Here is a 15,916-nt window from a genome sequence, read left to right on the forward strand (position 1 = left end):
AAAGTACAAGCTTACACACTGTTAAACCTAGCCGGTCCTGAAGCGGTTGATAAAGCTGAAACATTTGTGTATGCGGACGATGAAGATCATGAGGATCCAGAGGTACTTTTAACGAAATTCTCTGAATTGTGTTTACCCGCAAAAAACGTCATCATGGATAGACATGCGTTTAATACCGCTGTCCAAAAACCTGGCAAATATGTACAAGCCTATGTCTCAATGCTGAAAATCCTGGCAAAGAAATGTGAATTCGGATCTCTGCAGGATGATCTCATTAGAGACCGTATAGTTTGCGGTATAGAAAATGACACCATTCGCAAACAGTTACTCCGTGAAAAAAACCTCACCCGGGACTTGGCAATTAACATATGATTGCTGCACGAACAGTCAGAGAGGAGCATGAGAGAGCTAAGAAAAGACACAGAGGTATGTGCTCTGCAGAAAACACGTTGCTCAAACTGTAATGGCCAACATTCTTCAGAGAAAAGTAAATGTTTTGCATACAACAAACGCTGCAACAACTGTGGTAAACTAAACCACTTCGCTAGATGCTGCAGGTCAGCACAGCCAACAGCTGCTAAAACTTACTACCAGCCTAGGACCCAGCAAAGGGATAAAATACATGAGCTGGATGCACATGATCAATTTAACACATCCTTGCTGAATAAAAGCATCAATTTATAATTTAATTTTAACTTTTGAATAGCAGTGTACTCTTATTTCCATTGTCACGCCTCTGTAAATGAATATAGGGTATGGTTTAGTTGATGAATTCAGTGCTGTCACCTATATATATTTTTTAAGTACTACCTCTTAAGTAGAGTCACAGGCTCTACTTTTAGGTTTCATTAATACACTCAGTTTCAGGACTTTTCATACCTCAAAGCCAAAGTACTTCATCCACTCCTCCACAGCAGGTGGGATGGCAGCTTTAGCTCGACCCAAGGTGACCGATCCCTCTTTGCTATCTCCAAGAAGTCCTGAATCATATGCAACATACAGGGCGCCACCTGCAATGGTCACTTTTGTTGCAAATCTGAAACATACATCAACACAAATTCAGTCATTCAAAGTCAAAAGGCCACATTGAGATAAAACAGCAGTTATTTACAAACTACTTGGGTTATTGTGACACAAACTATATGGTTATTTTAATTCAACAAAAAGCCAATATTTAACTTGCACAGCTTAAGTTCTTGCTATACTTACTAGCGAACTAGCTCCCCTTAATCTACCATGAAGATAGCTACTCAAATACATGCTAATTTAATTTATAATATAAAAATGATAAACTATACAAAATATAATAATGCACAAATATGTCACTCAGCATAACTCCCAAGCCCAAACAGACACTTGAAGCGAACTGCTAATTAGCTCCATATGCAACAACGCAAAAACACTTACTTGACTACAGGCAAAATCTTTGCAGCCATGGTCCTAAAAGCAATAGTATGCTATTAAGCACAAAACTGTGAAATAAACCCCTACTTTAGAATAGATTGTATTGCTCTGACTTGACAGCGAACTCCATTGACAAGGGCATTTGCGCCTGCAGAACGAGCTGGTAGCAATAAAGCTCGCTTTGAATGCAGTAGGACTTTCACTATCCGCACGTTCGACAAAATAAACGTCGGGTACATAAAAACAAGTTATATGTGTTATGTGTAATTAAAAAAAAAATCTAAATAATTAAAAGTAGACGATTGCAAGTGTTACTTTAATAGAAATTTTGTGTTATTTATTCGATGAATGTGCCGCCATAATCATCACTGAACTTGCTGTCAGCCGTTTGTTTCAGTATCATCAAAGTCCATTTAAGTATTCTACAGTCTTTGGTATCATTAATTAATTGTATGAATCAATAAAAAGACTTAATTTCATGTAATAGGCCTACTGTGATTGAGTAAACAGGATCCCTCTATTAACTTAAAAGCCAAGTTATAGTTTAACGTACTGAAAATTAATCTAATAACCTTTGACTTTCGGGTTTTATTTCCTAGCCAGTCATTTTCTGACACACTCACACGCACACACGACCGAAAAATCACAACTTAATTAAAACATAATTTGAAATAAAACGAAAACCATTGCTAATACCCCCGGACAGTGTGTGTTTATTGCTCCCAAGATTGCGCCACATACATGGGATTGTACTTTGATATGGCTCCACCTTTTTTTAAACACATGATCCGGTTATGCTGGTTCTGTAGTTAAAAAAACTACTGATTTTGACAGTTGATCGGTTCAACTTCATATTTCTGTAAGCTGTGCTTCTTCACCTTTCACAGATTTCTTCAAATGAATCTTTATGGCAAGTTCCTGCTGCTGTGCAGCATAAGCGTCGCTTTTATTGCGCTTCGATGGAGCGCTCCGTCATTTAATGAAGGTGAGTACGACCGCCTTTCTGTTTATCTACGTGTGCTGTAATAAAAAAAATGATATTCAAATAACCTGTAATACCACATTAAATGCATGTGCAAGACCCGTGATTAGTCAAACCAGGATTTAGGGGAAATATTTGTTTTGTTCTTTCTTTCTTCCCTTCTATTTAAAACACATATGCCACTACCTAAAATTGTTTTTGAATTAAACGTTAAATTATATGCTTACATTTCATCAATTTAATAGGTGCAAGTGAGTGGGCGAGTGTGTTTAAAAAAGAAACATGACCTGAACTCTACTGAACTGGCCCATTCATAACAGTTTTAATATAGGCTAGAGTTGATTATTGCACTTCATCTCCCATTAAGGTCATTGAAAATGGATTTTCTGCATTTGGCAATGTGATAAATAATCCTTGATGTCTAACATTTGATGGTCATCAACATGAACTTGCAGGATGATTATCACCACATATTTGCTCATGTATGCATAAATAGTGAATACCGTTGCCAAAAACCCCACCAAAAATCAGTCAAGGCTTTAATTTACCTGGCCACAATGGCATTTATACAATTAAGGATGTGTGACAAGCAAAGGGAGCATCTCTGTCCTGCAGTAGTTGTACCACAGAAATGGTTTTAACCTCAAAATAATTACACCGCAGTGCCTTTGTTGGAGTACAGAGAGGCTATTGGAGAAGTTTAATATAACTTTCTACCCATAATGGATGTGACTAATGGGAAAAGGCCATACATAAAATCTTTTCACGAACTGATAAACTGTGATAACCCTAGAAAGCTTAAAAAGCAGGATTTGTCATTTGACCTTTATGAACATTAAATACACCGTTATAGCGTTATGAGACACTTTTATGCAATAACTATAGGCTATCTTGTATACAATGTCTACACTGGGCGTAGTCTAGCAAAGCCAGACGTTCAGACTAACAACAGAAGTTCTGGACTCCATAGCAGCTTTCATTGGCCAAGGATCGCCCAAGAGGCTACCTGAACGACATGTAAAGCAATGTTTGTTTTGTTCAGCATCATGTTTAGTGACATGAAAATGTAAGTCGGTGTCCCTACAATAACTAAACTGGCATGCAATAAGCCATTCAAGAACATTGTCTTTAGTCATCAAGAGTCTATTCAGTGAACTTCACATACTTTTGAAAATCCAGCTTTAGTTGATCCTAAAAGCACTCATTGTTACAGTTGTAAACACAATGGCGTTCTTCCTCCACAAGGAGGTTTGTAGTCACGGCTTTGTTTCCAGGGCAGACCATTAAAGACACACACATCTCTTGGAAATCCTGTAGAATTCAACCAATCAAATGACGACTTTGAAACTCCCAAAGTGTCTCCCTTTTTGTGTGCCTTATATGCATCTTATGCAACATTCTATTGTTTTTCTACATTAACGTGCTAGACAGACATGTTTTGACCAATGCGCATGATTTTTGGGGTATGATACATATGATACAGGTATGATACAGCATACAGCAAATGTGGTGCTCAACTCGAGACCTTTTTTCCCCATTCGACTGCCTGCGTCTCGCGTTCTGGGTGAATGGCCTCATAGTCAACATCATACTATGAACTGTGTCTTTTTTAGAGTCCTTGAAAGGTGCCAGGGTGCTGGTGACCGGTGCCAGTACTGGCATCGGTGAGCAGTTGGCGTATCACTATGCCCGTTTAGGAGCCCAACTCGTTATCACAGCGAGGAGAGGAAATGTCCTAGAACAGGTCAGTTGAGTTTTCTTCCTTCATTCATCATTTACATGATTCAAGGATATATGACTGCTTCATTTGATTCATCTCAACTCAGGTTGTGAGCAAGTGCTTGGAAATGGGGGCTCAAAGGGCATTGTTCATCCCTGCGGACATGGCAAAGCCCTCTGATGCTGACCATGTGGTGCAGTACGCCATCGAACAGCTTGGGGGTCTGGATTACCTGGTTCTGAACCACATCGGGCCCAGTCCATACAGAATGTGGGATGGAAATGTGGAGCACACACGATGGCTGCTAGAGGTGCCAAATCACAATGAAAACGATTTGTATTGACAATAGCAACTTCATAAAAGGTTATTTCACCCAAAAATCAACATTCTGTCATTATTTACTCACTTACTTTCAAAACTGTTATTTTTTAATTCAGTTAAAGTGAATGGGTGAGTGCAAAAGCACTGTAGCTCTCAAATCTCAGGCACACTTGTAGCCTATATTCAAAAATGACACATCAAGATTTGACATCTTTATTCAAATTTTTGGGTGAACTATACCTGCTAGTTTTGATGCCATATATGGTGTAAAACTAACAAATATATATAATTGATTAGTCATTCATTCATTTCTCCTATAGGTGAATTTTCTCAGTTATGCAGAGATGACTCAAAAAGCATTGCCAACCCTTGAAAAGAGTAAAGGGTCAATAGTTGTTGTTTCCTCCCTGCTAGGTGATTGAAATCTGACACCTTTCTCACAATTGTCGCTGGTTTAACAAACAAACAGATGCTGGAATAACGCCCAACTGTTTTCCACAGGAAAAATATGTGGCCCCTTTGCTTTGCCGTATGCCACAACTAAGTTTGCACTAAATGGTTTCTTTGGAGGCCTTCAGCATGAGCTAGCAATGCAAAAAAGCAATGTGTCCATAACCATCTGCACACTGGGCTTGATCGACACAGATAGCGCCATGGAGAAAATCAAGTAAGAACAGGCTAACATCAAGATCTTTGGTTCTTTATGCTGATAAATGCAATACTGTAAAGTTTAAGTTTTTGTCTAGTGGTACTAGCTCAGCACTAGTTACTAAAGAACATATGGGCAGACAAAGTCTAATTTGTGGTCATAAATTGCACTTATGCAACTCAAACATTCCATATCACTCATGACCGCTCGAGTTGCAGATAAAAGGCTCATTCTTCATATCTCTGATGTGCTTAATGCAGAGGTTACATCAACATGAGCGCCTACCCTGCAGACGAAGCCGCCTGGCACATTATCGAAGCTGGAGCATCTCGCCAGTCTGAGGCCTTTTACCCCTGGTACACATTCTACGCCTGTCTCTTCAGGGATTGGTTCCCATACTTGAGGGACCAGACAATTCAAAACTCCTACACATATAATCCACAAGTTAATAAGGAACCAGTTACTGGAAGCTGAGTTTAATGGGAGTCTATGTGTTGAGCAGAGCATTAGCGGTTAACGCATGTGCTCTGACACACCAAGCCCTGGTGCTCATGAGGGTGATGAGAGTTCTTCTCCCTGTTGTTGAAGACCAAGAATAAAGCTTTATAATGAAATAACATTCAACCTGCTGAGAAACACTTTATGATTAAGGTGATTTGTAGTAATTTATCAAGAACATATTGCTGATGTGGAGATTTAAAGAGTTTAAACACTGTATTTGAATATGTTCACAAACTACAATCACTTTTTTTTACTGTTTGTAAAGTCTGTTAAAACCATATTTCATGTAATTATTCAGGATTTAAAACGACAGATGTTTTGTCTGCATAGTCTAAACTACTTTACCTCAGTAACCCTGTTGAAAAAAACAGCATATGCTGGTTAGGTATGTTTTGACGCTGGGATGCTGGTTTAAACTGGTCCTTTGCTGGTTTAAGATGGTCCTTTGCTGGTTTATGCTGATCATGTGCTGGCAAAGGACCAGCATAAACCAGCTAAATGTCCATCTTAAACCAGCAAAGGACCATCTTAAACCAGCAAAGGACCAGCATAAACCAGCAAAGGACCAGCTTAAACCAGCAAAGGACCAGCTTAAACCAGCATCCCAGCGTCCAAACATACCTAACCAGCATATGCTGGTTTTTTCAACAGGGAAATCACTCTTACCTCATGTTATAGCTTACACTAGCGATATTTCTACGCGACCCGTTGTATCAGACTCAACAATAAAGACGTTCCACTAAAAGCTTGCCGCTTGAGTTTTATTGCTGATAAAAACTAACATTCACAGCGTACATAATTAGATAATGAGAGGTTTCAAGACATTTTGATGGTTTACACATGCGCTAATCAGGTACTATCTTAAGAACACAAAATCTGTGCTGATTTACAGACTACTATCACACTTTTGAGGGTATAATCACAACCCTGAGTTAAGTTAAACCTCTAAAAAATATTGCTATTTGCACCAAACAGAATACATTTGGATGTTGTAACACAATATGTCCGGAAGAGGGCAGCAGTATCTTAATAATAGCGACAACAAACTAGTGCGTGCACGTGTTCCCCTTTCACCGTCTCAAAAGTTTGACCAGTAGGTGGTTTGATTATATGACCGCCAAGCTTAAGACTTTTCACTTCTGAGTGAGTCCTTCATTAGAGAGATATTCCACATTAATTCCCTGCAATTATCATGGGTGGGTCATACTGAATTCACAGAAGAGCTACATGAACTGAAATTACGCCAGGCTGTATCAATTCTCATGTACTTGACTGGGTTTAAGAGGAGAAATCCAAGCCAGAACCTCCTCCTGCTTAACGTGCACTGCCTTATGCATTACGCATACCCTATCTCTTTTTACTCACACTTTCCCCTTCTCTCTTAGACACACACCCACACATGCCCGCATACACTCTCATGATGGGGCCTCCAGGGGGAAGGAACGGGCCCGTCTGGCTGGGATAGCAGCCAGGAACACCTGCAACAGATTAGAGCTCCTAATGCTGAGCAATAAATCCCCCACCCTCTCCAGCATCACCATGAACATGAACTGAATAAACTCTATCTATCTATCTATCTATCTATCTATCTATCTATCTATCTATCTATCTATCTATCTATCTATGTTTGATTTGTGAAAGAATTTTCTTTTTAATTAATCACTTGATCCAGTTCATGAAAACAATCTGAACAGTATGTTAATGATTCATTCACAAATGAAACCATTCTCGATTCAACACACCATCTAACTAGGTTTTTGATCTAGTCAGATTTGTTAGACAAAAACATATTTCCATATTATCCAAACATCTTTAAACTAAAATCTTAAGAAAAAAGTTACACTTTGAAAAGGGTGACCATACCTTTTTCCCGGACACATCCTGGAGAGGATTTCTATATTACCTAAAATATCCAGGTTTTGGCTTTGTTTACGCTGCGCAGCCCGATCGGTGTTATGACATCAAAGTACCATGATCACACCTTCTCACGTGCCACGATTGGTCGATAATGTACAATGCCTGCACGTTATTGGTCAAACTACTTTTCGATCATTATTCGAACATTAAGTATGAAAACAGGAAAACAAAGTCAAAACCTGGATCTTTTAGGCAATATAGAAAAGACCCCCTAAAAAGACACCCAATATTCCCAATTAGCAGAATCTAGAAACAGAACCACTGTTGTTCTGGACCCAGATGTCCTGTTCACTGGATGTGAGACAGTACTAGTCAAGCGATGAGACGCTGGAGGGGGTGTTTGCAGTTAGATGAAAAGGGTGTGTTAGCCCACCCTCTAGCCTCCTAACTTCCCTCTCTCCATGCTTTTCAAAAAGCACACAATGGTTGACACCTGTGTCCTTTCAGAGCGGCCACTGTTATTGTTTACACACTCAGCAGAAGGGAGGAGGAGGCCACAAGAGCTGTGAAGCGAACCAAAGTCGCAGCCCTTTACCTCCCTCCTTCTAATTAGGACGCTTCACCCAGATCCAAACACACTAGGGGTGGGTGTGTGTGAGTGTGTGTGTGTGTGACTGTGCTTCTTAATTTCTGCACTAGTAGCAATTAAAGTTATGATCTATCTATCTATCTATCTATCTATCTATCTATCTATCTATCTATCTATCCAGACAGACAGACAGACAGACAGAGACAGAATATCCGATTCATGAAAGAATTGTTCTTAAGAGTCAAATCTTTTTAGTGAATCAGTTGGTCTAGTTCACCAAAGCAGTCTGAAAGTTATGTTGACAAGTTAGATTGATTCATCATTATCGAGGTCAACTCACTGTATTCATATCTATTCTTTATCTATCTAGACAGATGTAGCAACGACTTATTTGTAAAATAATTATTGTAATGAGTCTTTTCAAAGAATCATTTGATCCAGTTCAAAAAAACATTCTGAATGAGGCATTAATTGTCTATTCATCCATCCATCCATCCATCCATCTATTTACCTATCTATCTATCTAGACACAACATCTGATTTGTGAAAAATTGCTCTTATGAGTTAAACCTTTTCAGTGAATCAGTTCATCTAGTTTACAAAACAGATTTTTTTTTTTTACAGATTTTAGGTGTTCTGGGTGAGTTTCCGGGCAGTGATTGTACTTCATTGGATGTGACGAACAACGAAAGGATATTTGGGTTTATTTGTTGTTTTTTTCCTGCTTGCTACATGAATCATTTGTTTGGCTGTCTGTTGGCTTGTATTTGTGGTGATGTATTGATTAAATAATTAGGGGGCATCTGCCGTGAGTCTGAATGTGTTTGTAGGCATTATTTCGACATGTTTCCGCCCTGTTTCTGAGCTTAATGAAGTCCCATGCACAATTACGCATCTTTTTTATACCCTAGCCCTTCTCTTTCCCTTCTGTTTTGGGGGGCTAGATGAATTCTTCTTTCTCTCCCTGTCTCTTTTTCTCCATAAAGGAGAAAGATCAATTAACAAAGGATAAGAAGTGAACCGTAAATACCCTCAACAAGGCCCAGCAAGAACAAGAACTGGCTTTCTCTCTCTATCTCTCTCTCTTTTCCCCCCACACCTCCTATCCCCTCCGCCTTTCACAAAGGGAAGGCTCGGAGCTTACAAAGTGCCAATTAACACTGAATGTTTGGCCCCTGCGCTTCCCTCCCGGAGCCGCTGACAGCAATGGTGTTTGGGTTAATACCGAAGGCCTGCAAAGAATTATAATTCTCCTCCTTCGCCCCTCTCCTCCCATCCTCAATCCCTTTATTTTGTTTCCAATGGGGTGGTTTTACAGTTCAATGCACGTTCAAAGGGTGATATAAGATGACTTTCCAAAGAATTTCGTTTGGAGCAGAAGAGAGGGGAAGGGTAGGGGTTGCCATTGCGGTGGGGTGATTGGTTAAAGGACTTCCTTTAGTTAGGTGTTTGGTAAGCATTTTGGATTTGAACACAACCCAATCACTAAGGGGGTGAACTGACTAAACGGATGTCCAGTATAAACCAAGGTGTTAACGATAACTATGAAGATAAGTGTAACAACATTGCAGATCGGGAAGAAGGAGGCGTGAACCGGCGAACATTTAAAGACTTTAATAATAAAATAAACAAACACAAAATGAAAGTAAGGCGGCAGCCCCTCGCAGACGACTGCCGCACACAAAACACAACATAAAGTCCAGGCCTGATCCTCTCTCGTCCTTCACTACTCCTCCTTTTATCCTTCCGGAGCTCCTCCGTGGGACTCAAGACCGGTGAGTGGTGCAGGTGTCGCTCATTATCATTAACTCCACTGGCCTCGCTCCATTCCCACGGCTCTCGGCCTCGCCCCACTCGTCACAATAAGTTTTTAAAATAATTTTAATTCAAGAGAATAGCGGAGTCTACACCACAACCATGATGATAATGACAGAGTATTGATATCCTTGAAATCGCTTTCAAAATGTTTTTCGAGTGGATGAACAATAAAAACAATAGTCCCTTTCACACATACTGTCTTTACCGGTAAATTACCAGTAAATTACCATTAAGAGATTATGTGTGAACAGGACCTTTTCAAAAATACCGGTAAATTTGTTGTAATATTACGAACGTTCCAGTGCACTGGAAGGATTTTGCGATTGAGACAGCCCTTACAATGGCCGACTCCCTGATCAGTGCCCTGACTATTGAGCTAGGGAGCTGATTGAGACACACCCGAGATTACCGGTATATGAGCACATATGAGTTCAGAACGTGCTGACGTAAGACGTTTACTCTGGGCCAATCATAACATTCTGATGCAGATGACGCATTTACACAGAGCTGTGTAGTTCGGTTGGAAGTCGTCTATGGCCCTGTCCAAAATGGCACACTTCATGTGCACTTTTCGGTCTTAAGGACTTACAATGGCTGCTGCATGCGCATGTCTGTTAAATCCATGAGTCCCATTCGTCATTTTAGCTTTCAGAAGGGTGCTCTCGTGTGCCCCCTATATGTGCCCTCGATGAGCTCTTCTGCTGAGCATGCAAGCTACGCAGCCGACTTCTACCCGGCAGTCAAAGTGGCATTACGTCATGAAAGTGCAGACTTAGAGGATGACCGTGAGGGTTTAGGGTGGCCTTTGGGCCAGGGCCAAAAGTCTCTGGGCATTTCTGATTAATGATGTCACAGAAGTTTTGAAAGTGATGTGTGAATGGTGCTTTACTGGTAAAAAGATGGAACATCATTGCCTGGGTGAACAGCTCGTTGTTCCGGTACTTTTATGACAATTTACTGGTATTACTGTGTGAAAGGGGCTACTGACAGCCAATCAGAATCCACCCGACTTTAAAGGGTTTGAGCATTTAAAGTGGAAGATGACAAAACTGCAGAAAGATTATAATAAACAGATGTTTCGTTTTTTTTTTTGTTTTTTTGCGAGAAACAGGGTAGTGGAATTAAATATATATATTATTTTTTTTACAAAGTAACATTGAGCACCCTAGCAACCACAGCAATGATAGCAAATACATAAAGCACACACACATGCTCAGCACATAGGCTTCACATAGGCTTTAATTAAGGTGTATCTTTTTACAGGCTTCAGTGGGCGTCACCATGCTGGTTTTGGTCATTTTGTTGACCGTATGTCAGTGACACGGCTGTTTCTCTTCTTTGCCTGGTCTCATAAATCAGCAGGCTAAATAAAAGAGAGGGCAAATGGGGTTAAACCCTTGAACATGCCCACATCTTCACAGTCAATGTGGGATCAGTTGATCATCGGTGAAGATCACAGTATAAAAGGGAAATGTGACCTCAAATTAACCTTGTCTAGTCTTGGTTCTAAACGCATGACATTTTTTGCTGATGACAGTGAACTGCAGAGTCTGTAATTGTGATCATGACAAAAATGGTTAGACTTTATCAGGTGAATATATCTTGCAGAACACCAAAGACTGTAGGACTTTCACATGAGATACTCACACTGTTAAAATATTAAACTTGAAAGCTTCTGCTCAGTGAATAAATGTAAACCTCATTATATGCTCTATATTTTTAAAACTAGTAGAAATAAGTATTTTTAACATATGACAGGGACAACTAGGTCTTCACTGCTGGCTACAGCGAGACAAAATGTGCATTTTCCCCTCCTCTTGCATCTGTTTTTGTGCCGTGGTGGAATTTCCCAAGTGTGTGTCGTGTGAAGCGCTGTGTCTGCCTGTCTGGGGCCTAGCTGACCTCTCCAGGAAGGTGAGGAGAAGATAGAAAGAGGCTGAGAGAAAGACAAAGCTACAGACAGAGAAAGAGGTTGGTTGACAAGTGTTGTTTGGTGCAGTGAATCATGAGACAGTATAAAAGGATGATGTGAAGGTCAGGCAGAGAAGAAAGAGCTCATGAAGACTGTCAAGAATAGGTCGCTAATTTACATTTACTCACTTTATACATAACCAATGTATCAAAGTATTCTAAATATTTTATATCTGGAATAGTTATACATAGCTTAATCTTCACATATGTCTTAGAGACAAACAAAGAGATGGTCGGTTGAAGACGGCGTGTCACCTCACACAGCACGAGAGCGGACCAATGGAAATGATTAACGAAAATATTCAACATCTGGGAGCGATTCCCCCAGAAGACGAATTTCAAAGTGTATGCAAACGACAGCATAAAAAGCAATTGCACAGGATCTACCAATTTGGTATCTTATTCACATCTTGTTCCGTGAATTCTGACCGCATGTATTCATACATTTATGCATGAAGGCACTGTGACCCCCCCACACACACACACTCGAACCTTTCACAGGCAACCTGTTTTTTTCCTAAAGATGACCCTGAAATTGTTTAGACATCCACTGCCATTGGCTTTGGACTTGTACAAAGAGCAGCTGTGAACTGATTTATGATGATTTGCGAGATAATTATGTGAACTTTGTGGGAGTAAAACCACATAAAACAAAAAACAGTAAAACCGACAATATATACGTTAAGCTCTAACATGTTGTTGATTACCAAAAATAGTGTCATAAATAAGCTTAGTGACCTTTTAATGCAGATGTTTCCATAAATATCCACTTTTTATAAAACATTTTAATATTGCCCTGAGCATAACAAAACATTAAAAAGCACTTCCATGCGGAGTTCACTTATTATAGGGATAGTGTACCCCAAAATTAAGATATTTTGAAAAATGTCTCAAGGTACATTTACACAACAATGATGTACTGAAAACAGAAAGGATTTTTCATTGCGTTTTTAAAAAAAAGTTTTGCGTACAGACGACAATGTTGTCAAAATGATCATCGTTACGTAAAAATTACTAAAACGCTGTATTATACATGCCTGGCCAGTAGTTAGCGATGTCACCTTGTAAGGAAACACTACACGCATACAACACGTTATACACACTCGCATGATGTCACCGTTTTCACACATTTGCCTTTTTGTAGTCAACACGGAGATGATTACAGTAGCCTATCGTTTTCAAAACCTTGCACTTTGAAACCTGTTTTCAAAAGTTTGCGTTTTCTGGCCCCCAAAACGGTGTTGTTGTGTAAAAGAATGGCCAAAATGCATAAAACGTTTTCCATTTTTAGTTGAAAATGGTGTCGTGTAAATGCCCCGTGTTCAGTGAGCACCCATGTTGTTTGGTTACCAATGTTCTTCAAAATATCTCTTATGTTTCATTGTAGAAAGAAAGTCCTACGAATTTGGATCGACATGTATTTTGTCTTCATTATAATGTGCATATTTGCTAATATATAACAATAAGAATTTAGGACGGGGCGACAGGATGGGCCAAAAATGGGCATCTTCATGAAGAAAATTAAAATAACAACTATATAGTGCTGCGGGGATGACCTATTTATGTATGCCAAAATCCAGAAATTAGCATTTTAGCATTTCCAATTCCATTGTCCTGAAGTCAATAGGTTTTTAATTTAATAGGGTTGTAATTAAATGCTTAAAACAAGGTTTGTGGTTCACACAAGCTCTTTTCATGTTTTATTTTACGATACAAAATACATCAGTAATACCCCCTTTTGGGTCAATTATTCTTTTAATAAGAGGAACCTAAAGTACTGCAAATAACAATCGCAGAACATAAACAATCTGATCACTAACTTGTTTACCAATGATATGGCATATATACACTCCACCTCAGCTGCGGCTTTAGCTTTCACGGTAGCAGGGTAATCTCTCTACACAGTAGCTACTGTTCTCCTCCATCCACCCCCTCCAATGCCCCAATCTACCCCACCTCCGTTCTCCCCTTCACAGCTTGCTGTGACCCATCTTGTACCTCCCGGAGTCCACAACAGACGCTTGGTGTGTGAAGAGGGTCAGGAGTTCAGTGCACGACTCCGTCCGTCCCCCCTCTCTGTACAGTGAGCACTCACAAGGTTTATAATTGTCTGCTGCTGGCATCCAGGGCAGGTTCAAGCACAGTGCTGGAGGGAGAGAGAGATGTGTCTTATTAAACAGTCACTGATTAGATGCAACTAATTGACAGGGCCTTGTTTTTACTCTCCTTTTCCCAGCTATAGTTCTCTTCCCGACAGACAGACATACACACACCTCCCTCTGTTCAGTGTGTCCTTGTTATTCATCCTCTCTTTCCAGAATATGAACATCCACATGGAGCTGCTGAACTCTCTATAGGTATTTATACCTTAATTAAGGTGTATCTTTATATGTTGGTTGGTTGTCAATTAGCTTGTGAAATTTAAATGTCCACCTGTAACCATCATCTATATGAAGGCTCCTATGTTTAGGTTCAGTAATTTCACTTTAATGGCAAAAAAAAAAAGGTTATTCAGTAATTGAATGGCTTATTTTCAAAACTGTTCAGTGTTATTTATATAGGATCCTGATAAAAAAGGCTCATAGAAAAGAAAAATCTTAGACGGACTTAAAGGGTTTTGCATCAGAAGTTTATATACTGTAGGTAGCAAACACGATGCCATTTGAGAATCTAAATTTAAGTTATCTGAATTTTTTTTTTTATAAATTATTATTATTATTATATTTTAGCATTTATTTTGTGAACACATTAATATTTGTATAAATAATAAATACAATTTAAACAAAAAATCATTTTAAATTAATTTCTTTTTCAGGTATTTGAAGGAGCAAACATAATGACATTTGAAATTCTACATTTAATGTCAATATTTTCATGAAGTTATCTTAAAAAAAAGAAACATTTTAAACAAAAATATTATTATTATTATTTTGTGAACACATTTATATTTGGATATTTAATAAATAAAAATTAAACAAAATTTTTTAAAATACATCATTTGACATTTTTAGGTATTTGAGGGAGCAAATATGATGACATTTGAAATTCTAAATTTAATGTCAATATTTTCATAAAGTTTTCTGAAAAGATATGGACTTTTTGTAATGCTGTATGTCTAAATTACTGGTCATAGTATAGCGAATTATACATATTGTAGAGAAATATGTCAAATCAATTGAGAAAATTCATTCTACATATAAGGAAAAATTTTACAATTAATTTGTTATTTGTCAAAAAAGTCAAAATTAGTTAAGTAATTATTTTTGTTTTGTTGCAATACATTTTACTTCCTGTCATTTCAATTTAACTTCCTATGGGATGTGGCCAATTTATTTTAAATTACAACATCTCTGGGTAAAATCTGGGCATAATTGGGATTATTGATATCGACATTAGAGAGAAGACAGGAAAAGCTGAGTGATTGCTGTTCTGAAATGTACAAAAATTTTGTTTTTAAAAAGTGATATGTTAGTCTTAAAAAAAGTGGAAAGTAAAGTAGTGTTGGCTTACAGCTTCAAAGACAGAAATATAAGAAGTGAAAAAAACAAATAAAACTACATCCATAAAGCATTCTCAAACTTATTAGGTTTACCATTTTTATCCTGCCATCTACCTAACTGAATCAGCAAATAAAGGAACGCCATGGTTCAATTCTAATCCATAGGCAACGTGTCATTAGTGTCTTGCTAAAGCCTGAAAAAGAGTGTGCACACGCTGCAAAAAACGAGAGCGGTAAGTGTAAAAATACAAGAGAGAGAAGTGCAACAGCAGTACAGCAGATGTGGCTGGAGTGCAGCCAAATTCAACCTCTCTGTAGTCCATAACCCTCATCTCAGGAGAACGCTGAGGAGGCAATAAGAGCGAACCAAAGGATCAGAGAGAAAGCGTCTTTCATCTTCTTCCATCCTCATTCCGTCACCCGAGCGTGTCCCGATGAACTCGGTGTTGATAAAAGTCGCATATTTCTTAGAGCAACCTTATTCACAGACAAAACTGTCACTGTTGTGTCCTTGGCTTTCGGCATGACCTAGTTTTCATGCGAGCAGTTGGTTCGGACTGATTACTAAATCAATAAATCAACCAAAGAATGAGTTTCCACATTTT

At 38.8% G+C, this 15,916-nt stretch overlaps 2 protein-coding genes across 2 annotated transcripts in view; one reads left to right on the forward strand and one right to left on the reverse strand.

The window, feature by feature from the left end:
* LOC107586453 (MICOS complex subunit MIC13) overlaps positions 1-1,582 on the reverse strand; it is a 3,629-nt gene extending 2,047 nt beyond the window's left edge. Inside the window, exons 1-2 of the mRNA XM_016273821.1 lie at positions 1,408-1,582; positions 880-1,036 (exon numbers count right to left, since the gene is read on the reverse strand). Of these exons, the coding sequence (XP_016129307.1) occupies positions 880-1,036; positions 1,408-1,436 (186 nt within the window). The 5' untranslated portion in view covers positions 1,437-1,582. The remainder of the gene's footprint in view (positions 1-879; positions 1,037-1,407) is intronic.
* Positions 1,583-2,173: 591 nt separating this feature from the next.
* hsd11b1la (hydroxysteroid (11-beta) dehydrogenase 1-like a) lies at positions 2,174-6,313 on the forward strand. Its single transcript, XM_016273822.1, has 7 exons — positions 2,174-2,389; positions 4,000-4,130; positions 4,213-4,416; positions 4,748-4,841; positions 4,929-5,094; positions 5,337-5,926; positions 6,229-6,313. Exons 1-6 carry the CDS (start codon positions 2,302-2,304, stop codon positions 5,548-5,550), a joined length of 897 nt encoding a protein of 298 aa, XP_016129308.1. The 5' UTR covers positions 2,174-2,301; the 3' UTR covers positions 5,551-5,926; positions 6,229-6,313.
* Positions 6,314-15,916: the final 9,603 nt, after the last annotated feature.

This window comes from Sinocyclocheilus grahami, unplaced genomic scaffold (assembly GCF_001515645.1).
Source record: "Sinocyclocheilus grahami isolate Dianchi unplaced genomic scaffold, SAMN03320097.WGS_v1.1 scaffold81.1, whole genome shotgun sequence".
Lineage (NCBI taxonomy): Eukaryota > Metazoa > Chordata > Actinopteri > Cypriniformes > Cyprinidae > Sinocyclocheilus > Sinocyclocheilus grahami.

Coding starts and splice junctions, on each gene's coding strand:
- hsd11b1la (XM_016273822.1), top strand. CDS start 2,302: ATGAATCTTTATGGCAAGTTCCTGCTGCTGTGCAGCATAAGCGTCGCT. Junction 2,390..3,999: donor CGCTCCGTCATTTAATGAAG/GTGAGTACGACC, acceptor TGTCTTTTTTAG/AGTCCTTGAAAGGTGCCAGG. Junction 4,842..4,928: donor TGTTGTTTCCTCCCTGCTAG/GTGATTGAAATC, acceptor TGTTTTCCACAG/GAAAAATATGTGGCCCCTTT.